The sequence below is a fragment of the Eublepharis macularius genome, chromosome 8 (assembly GCF_028583425.1).
Source record: "Eublepharis macularius isolate TG4126 chromosome 8, MPM_Emac_v1.0, whole genome shotgun sequence".
NCBI classification, from domain to species: domain Eukaryota; kingdom Metazoa; phylum Chordata; class Lepidosauria; order Squamata; family Eublepharidae; genus Eublepharis; species Eublepharis macularius.
Window position 1 is genome coordinate 90,386,186 of NC_072797.1, and position 16,488 is coordinate 90,402,673.

At 41.7% G+C, this 16,488-nt stretch overlaps 1 protein-coding gene and 1 long non-coding RNA gene across 3 annotated transcripts; one reads left to right on the forward strand and one right to left on the reverse strand.

Moving 5' to 3' along the window:
- Window positions 1–291: 291 nt before the first annotated feature.
- Window positions 292–2,406, reverse strand: LOC129334285 (uncharacterized). Of its 2 annotated transcripts, none has more exons than XR_008597503.1 (2): window positions 1,975–2,406; window positions 292–1,328 (listed from the first exon to the last, which is right to left on the reverse strand). It is a non-coding gene; the product is annotated as an uncharacterized LOC129334285 (long non-coding RNA). The 2 variants fall into 2 exon arrangements; XR_008597502.1 differs by having other exon boundaries at window positions 1,729–2,406.
- Window positions 2,407–2,558: 152 nt separating this feature from the next.
- LOC129334284 (fructose-1,6-bisphosphatase 1-like) lies at window positions 2,559–15,445 on the forward strand. Its single transcript, XM_054986251.1, has 7 exons — window positions 2,559–2,826; window positions 5,900–6,062; window positions 7,507–7,599; window positions 8,870–9,010; window positions 11,797–11,934; window positions 12,637–12,756; window positions 15,086–15,445. Exons 1-7 carry the CDS (start codon window positions 2,657–2,659, stop codon window positions 15,275–15,277), a joined length of 1,017 nt encoding a protein of 338 aa, XP_054842226.1. The 5' UTR covers window positions 2,559–2,656; the 3' UTR covers window positions 15,278–15,445.
- The last annotated feature ends 1,043 nt before the right edge of the window (window positions 15,446–16,488 follow it).

A 16,488-nucleotide genomic window follows, 5' to 3' on the forward strand; every position in this document is an offset into this window, starting at 1 on the left:
CACTTCATCAACAGTGATTTGCCCTTTGCAGATGTGTGACCGTAAGAGGACCTCCTGGTCCATCCCAGTCTCCTGTACTCTCCTGTATACTTGCTTCACACAGGGCCACTCCTAGCTTGGCCCCGAGAGGACCTGCTGTCATTTAGTGGTATAACCAGAACTTCTTCCCAGGGGACTCGTTTTCAGTTGATGCTTAACTCATTAATTTCTGACAAGAAATCTTTGTAATTTTCAACTCAGCCATAGATTGATTTCAGAAAGTCTCCCAGCTCTAGTTCCTCATCTGTAAAATGAACATAAACCATCCTTTATTGTTGAGGATAAAAGCCATCAACAACATTAAAGATGTATGTGTGAATTACATCTCTCATACCAGTCATAATAATGTAATATATTTTATATAATAATAAAACTCCAAATTAATAATACAGCAATAGAAGATAAGAATAACTTGTGACATCAAATTATCTTTTCACACTGTTTTAAAAGAATAGTTTGGAATTAATGGGTCCTGCAATGATTTTTAAAATTTTGATTAAACTTTCAGTGGTATTCTTACCTCATTTAGACCTCATCATATGAGTTACCCTTCTAAAGAAGCTTCATACAAAATTTAAAGTGTTTTGTTCAGTGGGTTGCTCTAACTTGGAGTCTTATACTTTAACTGCATGCTTAATTACAGGAGCAATTTTTAGACTGATGCAAATACCATAGAAAGATGACAGCTTGAACCAGCAGCATCAAGATGCCATCCTAAACTCGGTAAACAGAGCAGGTTAGTCCTGCTAGGTCAATTGCAAACTTGAAAGCTCATTATCAAACTATTAAGGCAGCATTTACATAACTGGTTTTGTAGTAATAGAAATTCCCTTAGCATACCATTGCTGAATTATCTATACCCCCATCTCTCTCTCCCACACACACTCATGTGCGCACGTGCACACACACACACACACACACACGGCACTTCTACTCAAAACCCTTGTGCAATGTTATTGTGCTGCATTTGGAAATTGAGATTGTTGTTTCCAGTACTGCAACACTAATGGATGTTCTGTGTCTTCAGATTATTTGTAATTGCAGCCCCATATTCTGGCACAGGAGTCATGCTTGCCATGTCTTGTGCATTCATTTGCCAGCGCAGTAGCTCACCACGGGCTCCGACTATTACTGTAGGAGGATTCCATGGCTTTCCGGCCGAAGTTCCACTGTGCTCAGGATTCATGTGCTTGGTTCTGTGGTGGAACAGCAACAAATCCCATGGTGGTCCAATGTAGTAGCCGATCAAATTTTATTTACAGTACCGCACATGGAAAGCTAAAAGGAAACTAGAAGGAAAGAAAAGGAAGTGGAAAACTTTCAGGAAGAAGCATGGGAAACCTAACAAGGCACCACTAGAATTTCTGGTTGTAACGATCAAGGACAAGTGCAGTTACGTCAGGACTATGTGGGAGGTAATATTTTACACATACTTATTTGTATTTAAAAGGTCATTCCAAAATCCCATATAGGTTGCTGCTAAACAAACAAACAAACAAACAACAACAATAATGGAAAAGAGCAAGTTTTGGGTCCAGTAGACCCTTACAGCCCAACTAAATTTCCAAGGTATGAGCTTTCAAGAGTCATTGACTCTCCAAAGCTAACCCCCTGGAAATCTAGTTGGTCTCTAAGGTGCTACTGGACCCAAATCTTGCCCTTCTACTACAGACCAACACCGCTACCCACCTGAAATTAATATAGGAAAAGCCAATTTATTACTGATTCAACACTCCATATGAATAGAAACTGGCCTGATCTGAAAATCTGAGCGCTGCAGTTTCTCCCTATGTCCGGCAAGATGAACCAGGAAAAATAATCGGTACAATATTGGTACTGATGTGGATGAACATTCTAAAAATAGTGGATTTAGACATGAACTGATATTGCCCGCACAGGCATGCCACACGCACCCCGTCGCAAAGCTCAGCTCACCCTTTCTACTGCCTCTCAAAAATCCGCCTCGAATTTCCCCTTAGCCTCCCCTTTGCTCCCGCAGTCTTAAAAAATAAAAAAAAAGACTTCTTGCTTTTGCTGAGAACGCCAGTCCACGAAGGCTTATCCGGGAATACAGTCTCGCTGGTCTCGACGATGCCACTAGAGTACTGTTCATTTTTGCTAAATAGACGCAGGAACTTTGCTATACAGAGAAGCAGAAGTTGGAATGGAACCACAAGAAGTACGTGACTGTCAGATATTCGACAAATATGGGGGAAGAAACGGGGGCGCACCACAGCTGCAAAGGGGGAAAAGGCGGACAAGCGTGGAGAAGGAAAAGGGGGCGCCTGCAGGAAGACGCGCTTCCCTGCAGGAGGGAAAGGGATAGTGCGAAGCTACGAGCTGTTTTCGGAAATGCGCAGCCCCGCCCCATTGAGCCAACCCGCCAGGGCGTGGAGCTGCGCGGTCAGAAACCTTTCGCGAGCTGCTGCAAAGCAGCCGGAGAAGCGATCGCGCGTCTCCGCGCCACACCCCCTCTCAGGATTGGGCGCCTGGGGAGGCCGCGCCCTCCCCTCCCCCTCCCCTCGCCCTTAGCTCCGGGCTTTCGAGGGAGCGATCGAGTCTGCAGCTTGGAGCCGTCCGATCCGTCTGCGCCCCCTTCCAGCACCGTTGCGGAATCATGACGGACCGCTCCACTTTCGACACCAACGTGGTCACCCTGACCCGCTTCGTGGTCGAGGAGGGAAGGAAAGCGCGGAGCACCGGGGAGCTCACCCAGCTGCTCAACGCCCTCTGCACCGCTGTCAAAGCCATCTCCACCGCCGTGCGCAAAGCGGGCATCGCCAACCTGTGAGTTCGGGGAGCGAACGCCCCTCGCCTTGGCCCGCGCCCGCACAGCGCGGAGAAGGAACCGCTCGGCTCTGTCCTAAATATCCGCGCCCTTTTCGGGGAAGCGCTTTTGGCCTTGGACGACCCACTCTAGGGCCTCTCGGGTGCAGGCAGGGGCCCCTTGATCTGCCAACGCGGCCTCTGCTAGAGAGACCAGCCCCCATCCCGTATGCAGGTCAGATCCTCGATCTCGTCCTTTGCGCCCCATTGGTGCGGGAATATTTCTGCATCAGCAGGTGTCGCCTGTCTCTGGGCGCCGCTTCAGACTTATCCGCCCGCAGCTGCGTCTCCGGGACTGTGTTTATGAGCGCCGTCTCTCCCTCCCCTAGATCAGGATTTTCAAGCCCTGCCCATAAGCTCAACATCCTGGTTTCCTTTTGCTTTATGAACCTGCCCACACAACCTTGAGTGCCAAAAGTTGTGGCAAGTGTATTAACTTACAGTGCTAACAAGAGCCAGTGAACAAGAGCCAGTGTTTCCTAGTGGTTAGATCCCTAGAGGGCTCTGGCAGGTCTTTTCATGGCCACACACTGCCATGAAGCTTGCTTGGAACAGTCCTTTTCTTTCAGCCTAACCTGCTTCAGAGGGGTGTTGTGAGGATAAAATAAGAAAGGGAGAATCATGTATGCAGTCCTGTGGAAGAAAGGACACAACCAAAGTATTCTAGATAGATCTGATAATATAGCTTGCATCTCTAAAACATCCCCCTTTGGCTAGGGGTACTTGACACCCTTGCTTATGGAAATATCATGTCTTCATTTTCAGATCTTGGGATGCATACCGTTACTTTAAATGGATTAGCAGAGCCCCTTATGCTCTGTGTAATTCCATGGTCATTAACCTGCATTAAATGTATGTACAGATTTGTATGCAATGTACAAATAGTACACCTGCATACTATATTTACAAAAGTTGTCCTTTGAATATGAGCTACATTGCTTGTCTTTGAAATCACATATTACGATTTGTTCTTTGAGTCTCTGGCTTCCAAATTTACAAGTGCAAGGTTGTCTAAGACCAATGAAAATTGAAGTTACATCAATTAGCTTCTGAATTCTTGTATTTAAAATCATTTATATAAAGTCACTCGACTGATGAAGATTTATACATTGAAACAGGAATGTAGCCAGCATCATGTCCCATTTCCACTTGTAGCTCCTTATAGCATATGTCCAGTTGTAGTAATTATGGTTTTGTAAGTTTCTAAATATAATCCTTTAGCAATTTTTGTATTATATGTACCTTCAGTACTATTTCTCATACGTTCCATATTCTTTCTTAAACCTCTGGTACTCAGTATCTTTTTTCCTGTTATTCAGAGGTTTCCATCCTTTCTGTTACAGAGAATGTTTTTTCCAAGCCTTTACACCCATTTCTTTGTTTGCGATTTTCTTAAAAAAGAAAAACCTGGTAGGGCAGTTCACAGAATGAAACACATTGTAAGATGACGAGAGGCTCTTCTAAGCAAGCACTGATGCAAGGTCATCTTTTGCAAGCACAGCCATGGAGAGTGATTGCAGAATGAGACACATGTCGCTTCTTTCCATGTGTATGCCGATTGGAATATACTGAACTGGGGCTCTGGACCGAAAGGTTATGGCGGTCCTTTCCATCCAGGCAGTTCAGCTAATTTAACAGGGTGACCAGCAAGGCAAGCCAGTACAGAAGTGGTACCCAGTAGTACATTCTGGACAGTCTCCATCTTCTCAATTGAGTTATCTTGATGTTTTACTGGGAAACACTTAGTATGTTCTGTGTAATCATTGCATTGCTAACATAGGGCACTATTGGCTTGTTCGTGTGTGGATTCATAAAAGAAGATATTAAAACATTTGAATTATTAGTTTATATAGTTTTAATATAATAATAGTATGTAGAGGCACCATGATATATTTGCTTAGTGCCATATAGGATTTAGGAGAGCCAGGAGCTAGGAGACCCAGGTTCAGATTTCTTCTCTGCTATGGAAGCTTGCTGGGTGACCTTGGGCCAGTCACACACGCTCACTCTAACCTACCTCATAAGGTTGTTGTGAGGATAAAATGGGGGAGACCAAAATTATGTAAACTGCTTTGGGTCCCCATTGGAGAGAAAAACAGGATATTGCGTAAATAAATAACAAAATATACAAAAAGCATGTTCTGAAAAATCAAGCAGCAGGCTCAGGCTTTTAAGATTATTGAATGGACAGAGTTGCTGCCTTGAAGCAAGACAGTATTTACAGTTCAAGGTACATTTATTAAATTGCTTAAAGCACCCACAATTTAGCCTTGGTAAATTCTGCTTTGGCATTGGCTTTAAAGGACAAACAAATGGGGAAATATATTTTAATGGAAAACCCTGTATTGTTTAGCAATTTGATGGGGCAACTCGTTACTTTCAGTGGAGATGTTGATAATGTGCTAAAATCTTGATGGGTGCAGGCAGATTTAAGGGGTCATCTGGCTGGGTCACATCCAAGATAATTAAAGAGAAAGAGCTTTTAGCAGTTTAGCTGTTGGGATTCTATTTGGGAAATGAAAGAAACCATTCTTTCCACTTTTTTACAGTTACTTTCCATCTTCAGCTATTTTAAATGATTGTAAAAATACTATTTGCTATGAAATTATTTTCCTTGAGAAAAGTAGTGACGTTCTAAGGGCCAAACTACAAGTGATGAATGACACAGGTTGGATACTTGTCAGCTTCCCTCAAGTTTTGATGGGAAATGTAGGCAGCTTGGCAGAATGTTGGACAAGTGACAGTTGAAAAGTCCATTGGACAGCAGTCGGAGAGCCAAGCTGCAAGACTAGGATGCCTACATTTCCCATCAAAACTTGAGGAAAGCTGACAAGTGTCCAACCCGTGTCATTCATCACTTGTAGCTTGGCCCTGAGTGATGACAGTGATATGGTAAGACCAGAGTCCCACTCAAAAGTTGCACTGTCTGTGTTAAATTTATACAGAACTCTGGGGCTAAGAAATAGGTCCCTGTGTTTACAAAAAGCCATTCTCCTTAGTCATTGTCTGGTGGTCTCTTTCTCTCTTGGTTCAGCTATGGGATTTCTGGTTCCACCAATGTGACGGGCGACCAAGTGAAGAAGCTGGATGTTCTTTCCAATGACATGGTGCTCAACATGCTCAAGTCCTCTTTTACAACTTGTGTGATTGTATCAGAAGAAAACAAAGAAGCTGTCATAGTGGACGCTGATAAACAAGTTGGTACTCTTAACAGTTTCCCAAGGCTTATGTTCAAGTTGGCCTTTAACAAAGGCTATCTTTAAATGTATAAAAATTAACCAAAATACAGATTTCACAGGACAAAGGGCAGTACTTGTCTGAGCTTAGAAAATGCAAACAGGCTGTAGAGAGGGGAACTTTATAGGAGACATTTGATGATCAGAAAGGAGTGTTTAATCTTTCACTTCTCTGCAGCAAAAGTCTCCCCCCTCCCCTCCCAGTCAGTTTAAATTGGAATGAGCCTAGCTGGAGAGAGAACCAGCCTCGAGAAAGTATTTGCAGGGACAAATGGGTTGATGCCTGTTGATGTTTCCCTGTAAAGACTTTCTGTCCCCTTTCTTCCCTTTTATCTTGACCTTATATTTGTTACTATTGGTCTAGCAACTTGGACCACAGGATGCAGTTTCGAGAAAAATCCATATTTAGTATATAGACATAGCAAACAAACAACTAAAGTTCATACATTCAGATTTTGCTGAGGGAACTGAGAGAAAACTGCTTCTGAGCACTTGGCCCCCCAGTAACAGAAATTAAGCAAAGGAGAGCCCCTTTCTTTCTTCTCATCTACATGACAGTGCAGACATTTCAAAAGAAAACTTGTATTTTTTTCCACACTACCTAAAATGCTAAAGTTCAATACATAAGTGAAATAAGTTCAAGAATAGCTTGCCTATGTGTAAATTCACTGGTTGCCTTGAAATCCATAGGATGAAAGTGTATACAGTGCCTTCAGGTTTTGAATTAAAAAGTACTGTTCAGCTAATAGTTCTCCCTCCTTTCTTGCAAACCTATCAGAAAGTTGCAACTGGGCACAATCTGCCAGGAAGCACCTCCGGTGTAAGCCTCAGATGAGTACATTGGTTTCCTGTGTGACCCCTGCTTGTTTGCAATGGGACTCCTGAAAGAGCTTCTGGGGGAATTGTGCCCTTATTCTTATTTCTTGGCTTGTTTGTTGATTGAAAAGATCAGAACATTTGCTAACAAAGTTCCCCAATGTTTTTGCTGGTTTCTGCAGTAATATTGACTTTGAGAAATATGTGGTAGGATGACATTACCAAACACTTCTCCGTATTTTGAGGCTGAAACAAGCCCTGTGTTCTTTGAGTTCCTGTATCTAAAACCTTGAGCTGTTTAAAATCAGAATGACAAAACTTCACTTGGGCAATAAACTACAAACAACATTCCCTTTAAGAAATATGTGGCTTTATAGTGCATTGTTAACATGATGCTCGTTTCTTGCTAGTACTTCAGGGCTCATCTGCATGGGAAACCTTCCCAAACAAAACTTTGTAATACCAAATATGCAGAATGAGAAAAGTTACCTGAAAACCCATCCACCACTAACCTGCCCCCAAATAGTAGAGGAACAAGCACTAGTTTGCATGCATATTGTGAGTGTATTCATATGTTCTTACCTTGTAGGGTAAATATATTGTCTGCATAGATCCACTTGATGGCTCATCTAATATTGACTGCCTTGTATCTATTGGAACCATTTTTGCCATCTACAGAAAGGTAGGTTACAGTAAATGGCTGCTTCTAGAAAATTAAGGAGTTATAAGTAACAAAGAAAACAATATACAAACACTGGGTTGGATCTCATCAAAACTGTCCACATGTACAAGAAGTAGGGCACATCCTTCCTCCTGTGGCAGTCCTCCAGCACCTCCTCCAATGGTGTTGAGGATCTACTAGGTGTGGCACTTCAGGGGCCATTTGGGGCTGCTTTGGGAGGGGGGAACTTGCACTTCCGTGCATACATTTAGGTGGGATCCAACATATTTTATTTACCAGAAGTTGTTTTATGGACCTGGTATCTACCTGTCAGTGTCAAAACTGTGAAGTGGCTTCTCAAATACATACTGATGGTGACGATTTATGAGAATGACAACTATGTTCTGACAGAATCAAATTATGATTCAGCTCAACTCATTAAAACAATCAATTTGATGACCAGGCCCCATCAGACATAATGGTGAAATCCTAGTTTTTGAAAAAATGGGGAATTGAAGTTGCAATGCGGCATATAAGCTTGCAATGAAATCCACAAAGCACTTCAGTTAGTAAGAGTTTCATTGACACAAGTGGGTTCTTATTAATACAAATGATTTGAAGAGTGTGTTTTTGTTACAAGTATTTTCCTTATCTTAGGAACCTGAAATACCAGATTAGCATGACTTTGAATATTTAAAGAGATTTTATTTAAGGTCAACCCTGTTGTTTGCTTTAATTAGATCTAGGATCTAGTAGTAGGACATATTATGTAGAATAATTATAATCAATTGAACAGCAAAGTTCTTAACAACACTTGTTACCTAGAGCTAGCCCTTGGGGCGGTTACTCCTGTTCTGAAGTCCCTTCACTGGCTTTCTATTTGTTTGAGTCTGATTCAAGGTGCTAATGCTTCTCTTTGAAGCCCTTATGACCTGAGGCACACATACTGGAAGGGCCAATTCTCCCTGCATGTTCCCCTGTGGCAGTTTCACTCCTTCCAGCAGTGTTTCCTTAGTTTAGGGCTTATTCTACAGGGCTACGCAGAAGTAAATCCCACTTTATTCAATGGGGCTTAGTCCCAGGAAAACGTTCTTAGGATTGCACTGTCAGTGTAGCAGTTAAACCCTAAGTAAAATAAAAGTCTGCTTAGCACTAGAGCATTAGACTTTCCCTCCAGTATTCATTCTTCAGCTATGTCCTTTCTCTGATACTTCAGAGGAAGAAGAGAACAAGCAGAAATACTTCAGTCTTAAACATTCTAGCTTAAGATAGTTCTCTCCTCCTCCTCAAGGTTTCCACTGGTGCACCTTCTGAGAAAGATGCTCTGCAGCCTGGACGTAATCTTGTGGCAGCTGGTTATACCCTCTATGGCAGTGCCACAATGCTTGTTTTGGCTATGGAGAGTGGTGTCAACTGTTTCATGCTTGATCCGGTAAGTAATGCAGTTATATCCCGTGAAAAGGTTCTCTTTTTAAAAAAACAAAACATGTTTATCATTTATATAAAGAGGAAGGAAATTAATAAAAAGCTGATCACACTTTAAAAATTAATTAATTAATGAAGCAGTCATTGCAAAGGAACAAAAAAGTGCATGTGTATGTTCATGAAAGAATAGCTTACTTGTGGATAGTGCTGGTCTTGGACCCAACTCAGAATTCTTGATGTGGCCTTACAAGGTGGCCTGGGTGGATCAATCCTGATTCCATCTCAGTTTTTCTATACGTAAAATATGAGAGCTTAAAAAGTTAAAAATCATATAGGACAATGCATGATGAATCATCAAGGACTTCTGGTGCCTCCAAAAAACAGAGTGTGCTACACCTATCCTGATATCCCTATCAGACCTTTTTCAGGCTCCATCCACACACAACTCCTCCTGCTTATTCTCCTTCAACTCTGGTTCTTCTCTCAGAGATCTAAATAGAAACTCCATGTTCAGAGGCAGTTTAACTCTAACTGCCAAGAGCTACAGAATAAAAACAGGAGAAAGTTCACCATATTCAAACCCTACTTGTGAGACATTTGGCTGTTCACTATAGGAAACAATTCTGAACTAGACAGGTAACTTACCCTGAAGTAGAAGTAAACAGGTACTAGGCAGAGGTGGTACCTGAATAGGGGTTTTATTTTTCAATTTTGTTTAAATTGAACATATTGTTGACAGCCTTAAACCTGTGCTTGGGTAAAGACAAGTTACCCATATTTGAAATAATTTCCCCCTTCAATTTGTCTACCTCCTCCAAATGCTATTCCACCCCACCCCCCACAATCAATTCCCCTTCAGTTACTCTCCAGAACATTCACTTTCTTTCTGGTCTTGTTAAAAAACAACTATAATGCTCATTTTTTCCCTTCCCCTTGCTTATGCCAGCTCTCCTTGAGTGTGGCTGAATCCTGTTTCCAGCCTGAACTCCCTTTTTTCTTGCCTTTGAGGGGTCAGAATTGGAGAACAAAGAAGTGATTTTGAAAATTGACAGCTGATGTCCACCTGTTGGGCAAACCATCTCCCACCATCTTGCTTCTTCTTTGCATGCCTGTTGTGTAGAGAAGGAACCCAGGGTACCGTTTTCTTAAGCTGTACCTCACTGAACCATCATCTTGAGGACAAAAGATACTTGGGCTAATTTTTAAAAACTCTTAAAATGGCAGGTGCACTGTGTGCTCTGTAGGATGAGCCATATGTAGGGTTGCCAATAGGTCAGGAGGAAATGTCCTGTCACTGTGGAAATGTGTAGCTGAAGCTTTCCATGGCCTAGAGGTAAGTAACATCACCTGATAAATAATATTCCATTAAACCCTATATGTACATATAAATGATAAAAATACAATCATGAATTTAGGTATTTTGGGGTTTTTTTGCTGAAGTAAAAGCACTCGCAGATCAACTGGTATAAAATCCCAGCAATCATGAAAAACAGTTGTACATCTCCTGTGGGTTAATAATTAAATGTTTCAAAAAATCCATTAGCTTCTTTTAGTTCTAGCATTAATGTAGAGCTTTAAAGATCCTTAGCAATTAAAGCATCCCTATATATTCAGCAGCTATTTCTAAAAAGGTTTATCTTCTGTTAATCTCTGTGTTCAATAAATAATTACAATGGATGTTCTTGTACACTTTCAGATTGCATCCTGATGTCTTAAAGCGTAAGTGGGGTGTTTTCGTGTGCGTGATACCTTAATATCCTAGCACCATCCCATTATCAGACTCTGGAAATAAAATGCATGTTTTCAGCGTAGCTCATGCCGTACAGTTGGAATTAGAATTATTATGAGTGTGACCATATTCATTCTGTTTCTACGAACTGGAGTTTCACTTGGCTTTTGTTTAAGCAATTGCATGCCACTTTTATTGTGTTAAAATGCTCGTAAGCTGTTAAACCTATTTTTTAATGTAGTAGCGTTTAAATAACTGCAAAAATGTAACTTCCACTTACAAATCTTGTCTGTGTTTAAACAAGTAATTTGCATGATTGGTCCAAAGGGTATTGAGGAAACATCCTAATGGACAAGTGTCTGAGTTTGTAAAAGGTATTTTTGAAGGCAGTCCAAAGCAGAGTTTCATTGACTTCAATTCATTTAGAAGCAGGGCTTTTTTTCAGTGGGAACACAATGGAATGGAGTTCCGGAACCTCTTGAAACTGGTCACATGGCTGGTGGCCCCACCCCCTGATCTCCAGACAGAGGGGAGTTGAGATTGCCCTCCGCGCTAGCAACCCACTGATTGCCCTCCGAGGGCAACCCACTGAGTTCCACCACCTCTTTTCCCAGAAAAAAGCCCTGTTTAGAAGAATGTAATTCTGCTTAGAATTACACTGTTAATCACTTGTAAACAGCTTTACAAGGGATTTGAACTAGATGCCGTTGGTGTGATAGTGCAGATTTTCTGGCTTGGATCCAAAGAAGTATGACTAAAGTTCTGTGAGAGGAGCAGAACTTTCCTGCCTCCCCTCCTGCACTCCCCTCCTCTCAAGGAAAGTACTGGGTTGATGTGAAGGTCAGCAGCGGAAGGGAGGAATCCGTGAGGAATGGCTCTTCTGCCATCAGGAAACAAGGTTTAATTCAAAGCCTCTGACTAGTTCAGGTTTACAGACATCCTCTTATACCTGCACTAACTTGTCCAGAGTTGCTTTATATCGTAGTAACTGTTTTGTAAATGACAGAATTTTCTCAGATATAAAGTATCTGCTATAAAAATCTTGATTTTTTTTTTAATGCTAGGCAATTGGGGAATTCATTTTAGTCAACAAGGATGTAAAAATCAAGAAGAAAGGAAATATCTACAGTCTCAATGAGGGATATGCTGCTTACTTTGACCCTGCTGTCACAGAATACCTTAAGAAGAAGAAGTTCCCACAGGTAAACTTACACATTCTGTGAAGAAATTTTCAGTTAAGATACAAATAGATACAAAGTAATACCAATTTCATGTGTATCTGCTTTATATAACTCTGCAGTATAGTCCAAAGCCTGCGTTCAGAATGAGAAGCAATAGCAAATCTTGGGGTTATTGAAATTGGCATGATATATCAAAGAGCTTTAGGGGCTGATTCAAACATTTCCTGCTTGAAAAGCTTTGCATGTAGAAAAAGGGATGAAAGGTACATGTGGATTCCTGCTCATAGTAACAGCACACATCTATTTCACTGTGCATAAAAGCACTAATATATGCGGTAAAATAAATATGAATGTTCATTGTAGGAAAATTGTAATGTTGGAAAGAAACTGAATGCTTGTCTGCATCACTATGCAGAAGATCAACAATCCTAAACAGAGTTTCTCTAGACTACGGGCTTAGACCGGAGTAACTCTGCTTAGGATTGCACTGTGCCTGCTGTTTCCAAAGATCCAGTCCTCCAATTCTACAAATGTGGAATGGTTCCTTTCCTTTTCACATTACTTTCAGGTGTGCAGTGGTTTGGCTTGCACAGTTGGGGGTTATAGAATCCAATGAGAAGCAGATACCCAATTGCTTTCTGGACCTGTGCTTTGAAAATGGTCTCACTATCACCTTAAAATGAAACTTATCCTAATAAATGTTTTATCGAACAATTCTTCTAGGATGGTAGTTCTCCCTATGGCAGCAGGTACATAGGTTCCATGGTCGCTGATGTGCACCGTACTTTGGTGTATGGAGGAATCTTTTTATATCCTGCCAACTCAAAGAGCCCCAAGGGAAAGGTAAAACTAAAATATACCTACTTTTACAAAACTTCATAATTTGTTGCCGTTTTTTATTCCAGTTTTACAACTGATCTTGTTTCTAAACATTTTTAGGTGCCAAGTCTTGGCACATGGGACAAAGACTGAGAGAGGTTTTCCTTTATTTAATAGAGAAGAGCAGCGGTACTGGCCCACTTGCATTCTCTCTCCGTGTTCCTTGAGCTGAGTAGCATATGCATCTTAGTTGACCTCCCCAGCCTCTTCTCGAGCATGTTCTTCCCATATGCATGGTATGGCATCATCACACATCGGCACAATGCCCTATCATAGAAATGGTAGCACTCCCGCTCAAACATGCAGGGAATTTGGGCAATATGTACCTGGCCAATGCAGAAGAATTAGTGGGCCATATAGAAAATATAAGTAAGGATGTTTTCTGAAAGACACAGAGCAGGGCTCTGGATCATACAGTCCCTTTTCCAGAGAGAAATTTGTGTGTCTCTGTGAATGATACAAAAGTTGAAAGTTGGCAAACCTATACATAAGCCTTTGACCTTTTTGTGCCAGAACTGATTCTTCTAATGCAGATAAAATCTGCTGAAGCTGTAGTGTGCCCCTGTGTAGTCGGGTGTGTCTTTTCCTTTGCTGTTGGTGTTGAGTGTAACACTTCTGGCAAAGCTCTCACAGGTGCCTAACTTCGTCCAGTTTCCAGTAGCCTTTAAAGTTCTGTGTTTTCCCTAGTTCAGCTTACGTACTTTGCCCTGGAAGAAGTAAGGCTACAATTTTGCACATACTTGGGCCTTTATTTCCAACAGAATCAAGTTAGAAAGGAAACTTCCATGAATACGTATTACTTGACATTGCATATCAGGCTCAAAACAATAAATTTTAAACGTTTGGAAATGAGAAAAAACATTTCCTTAATCATAGGCAAAAAAAATTTCGTTTATTGACACCTGCAGTTAAACAGGCTTTGTGTGTGTCAAAAATGTGCAAATTGGTTACAAGAAGCAGGTATGAAGAACAGCCATCCTTCTTCTGAAAGTAGGACAGGGTGGAACATTAGGAGTAAATAACTTGTGGCAGCCTTTTAAGCATGTACTTTTACCTCCAATTTCATTTTCCTAGAAATTCTTGTCTTGTTAAATATTTGCATACTGAAAAAGGCTATCTAAATCAAACATGAGCCAGCATATGAACAAACTAAATCAATTGTATTGCAAGTCTAAGTTGGTATCCCTTTAAGACATTTTCAAATGGATTCAAGCGTCATCTACATTTCAATAATTAGAAGTAGCAGATAGGAAAGTTTGCCACAGAAATCACTAAGTCCATTTGGACATGAGAAGGTGCCATATTTATTCAGCAGAAAACTTTAATCTGGATTTTGAAACTCTTTCAATGTTTGCTTCAGATTGTAGATAGGGGGCAGTTACTCATTTACCCAGAATGTCAGGACTCGGAGCAGAACCTTTTCTTCTATGTCCAAGTAGTGGGGTGTCTGTACAGTACTGATGAATGGAGTGTCCTTGCCCTCCTACATAGTTTCATTGATCAATCTTCCATGCACCTTTTCCATAATAGGGAACATAAAATCCATCTGCTGGTGTAAAATGTGTGGAAAGGAGTCAATATTGTCAAAGCTGTGGCTTTCTGCAACACCATGCCAGAATTTCCATACATTTATGGTGCACTCTTCAGTCCAGCATTTGTGAATGTAATATGGAGGGTCAAGGCAGATGTGACAATGATCTCCAATTGTTTTTTAAAAGCACGTTGCAGCCACACATGGCCCTGACTTGGATCAATGCCGTACTATGCCTTGGCGGAGTGGGGTGGGGAGAAAGAGGTGCAGAAATTCTTGAAAGTTTACTTCTCAAAATGCCCTACTCACCTTTATCAGTGCTATAAAGGAAAAGAGGCAAGTCCTCTTATTTACACCACCTAGTGGCTATAACATGCCTTCAGGAAATGAATGGCAATATGTGAAAATGGCCCTGAAGCAAGCCAAGCTGAGTAACACCATTGGTGCTACAAGCTTTGGATTGCCCACTGTTTCCTCCCATAAACTGGGGGCTGTCCAGTAGGAGTTAATGTTGCTGCTAAAAGCTCTGAGCCAGGTTGCCCTGAGGCATTTGCAGAGTTGCTCTCTCTTGACTCTGCTTTCCCCTATCTACCAGAGGTCGTGAAAGACACTACTTGGTAATTTCCCTTTAAGCTAAAAGGGCCCTTCCATCCTGGTAGATGGTCCTGTCTCTTGTTTGACAGCACGTACTTGATTGCATTAAGTGTAATTCAGATGATTGATAACATTCCTTGTTTTTTTACTTCTCTGTAAACATTCCAGTTGAGGTTACTGTACGAATGCAACCCCATGGCGTTTATCATTGAGAAGGCTGGAGGACTGGCGACAACAGGAAGGGAGGCAGTCTTGGACATTGTGCCAGAAAACATTCACCAGCGTGTGCCTATTGTCTTGGGGTCTCCAGATGATGTGCAGGAATACATAGACCTGGTTAAAAAGCATTCAGCAAAGTGAGGAGGAAAAGGGGGCTGCAACTGCTCTAACTACAGTTTAAATGCTTTGGACCGAAGACCATATTTGTGCAATACTGCTGACTGTGAAACAAGATTTTTGTGGTGCAAAAGTGCCACGTCAAGTTTTATATACATAAAAATAAATGTGATACTGTTGCCATTAAAAGCACATCTAAGGGTAATGACTTTACTTTTAACCAGGGCTCATTTTGAGGGGGAACGCACAGGAACGCAGTTCCGGCAGTTCTCCAAAGAGGTCACATGTCAGGTGGCCCTGCCCATCTGACTTTTGGCCATTTTGGGCCCGTTTCGGCCTGTATTGGGGCCAAAATGGCCTGGATCGGCGCCGAAACAGCCCGGATCGGGTCGGTGCTGGGTGAGGAAACCCTCTCCTGCCCAGCACTGACCTGACCTGGGCCATTTTGGTCTGGGCCCAAAAGTGACCCAAAATGGCCACTTTCTGTCATTTTGGGCCCCCTTTTGCCATTTTGGACCCAATTTCGGCCCTGAATAGCCAGGATTGGGTCCAAAACAGCCAGGATAGGTGATGTCAGGGGGTGTGGCATATGCCAATCAGTCATGCTAATAACACACTTCTGGTGATGTCAATGGGTGTGGCATATGCTAATGAGTTATGCTAATGAGTTCCTCCAGTTCTTTTTCTACAAAATGACCCCTGCTTTTAACAATATGCTCCACTAGCTGAAGGAAGCTTTACAAGCCAAATGAGTACTGATACAAGCCGGGGTTGGCGGGAGGGTGACTTTTTTAAGTCTACAGTGAATTAAGGTTTGCTTGCTGGATGACATCTCCTCCTGGGCTTCCCAGTCTCAGGAAATTCCTATAGCTGTTTTGATTCTGAGGTTAGTGCTGCAGCGGCAATTGCATGCCGTGCTTAGGCAGCTAAGGAAAACCATTCAGTCCCACGCTACCTGCCTTAATTTCTTTACTATTATGGCTTGCTGGGGTTTGGCAGTTAAATTACAAACCGGAGAGCAATGCAAGTAATTGCATATGAAAAATTTTATATATATACAAAAGTGCAAAAGTGCAAGAATGTGCAACACAGTTTACAATAGTTACAATAGAGTGGTCCGTCGCCAAGAGCAATTACAAAAATTCATATATATACAATGATAAGCTCAATCGAAAGTGGAGAGTGCAACCAAAGGAAAAGGCAGTCCATGTGTCCATAGATGGAATCAATAAGAC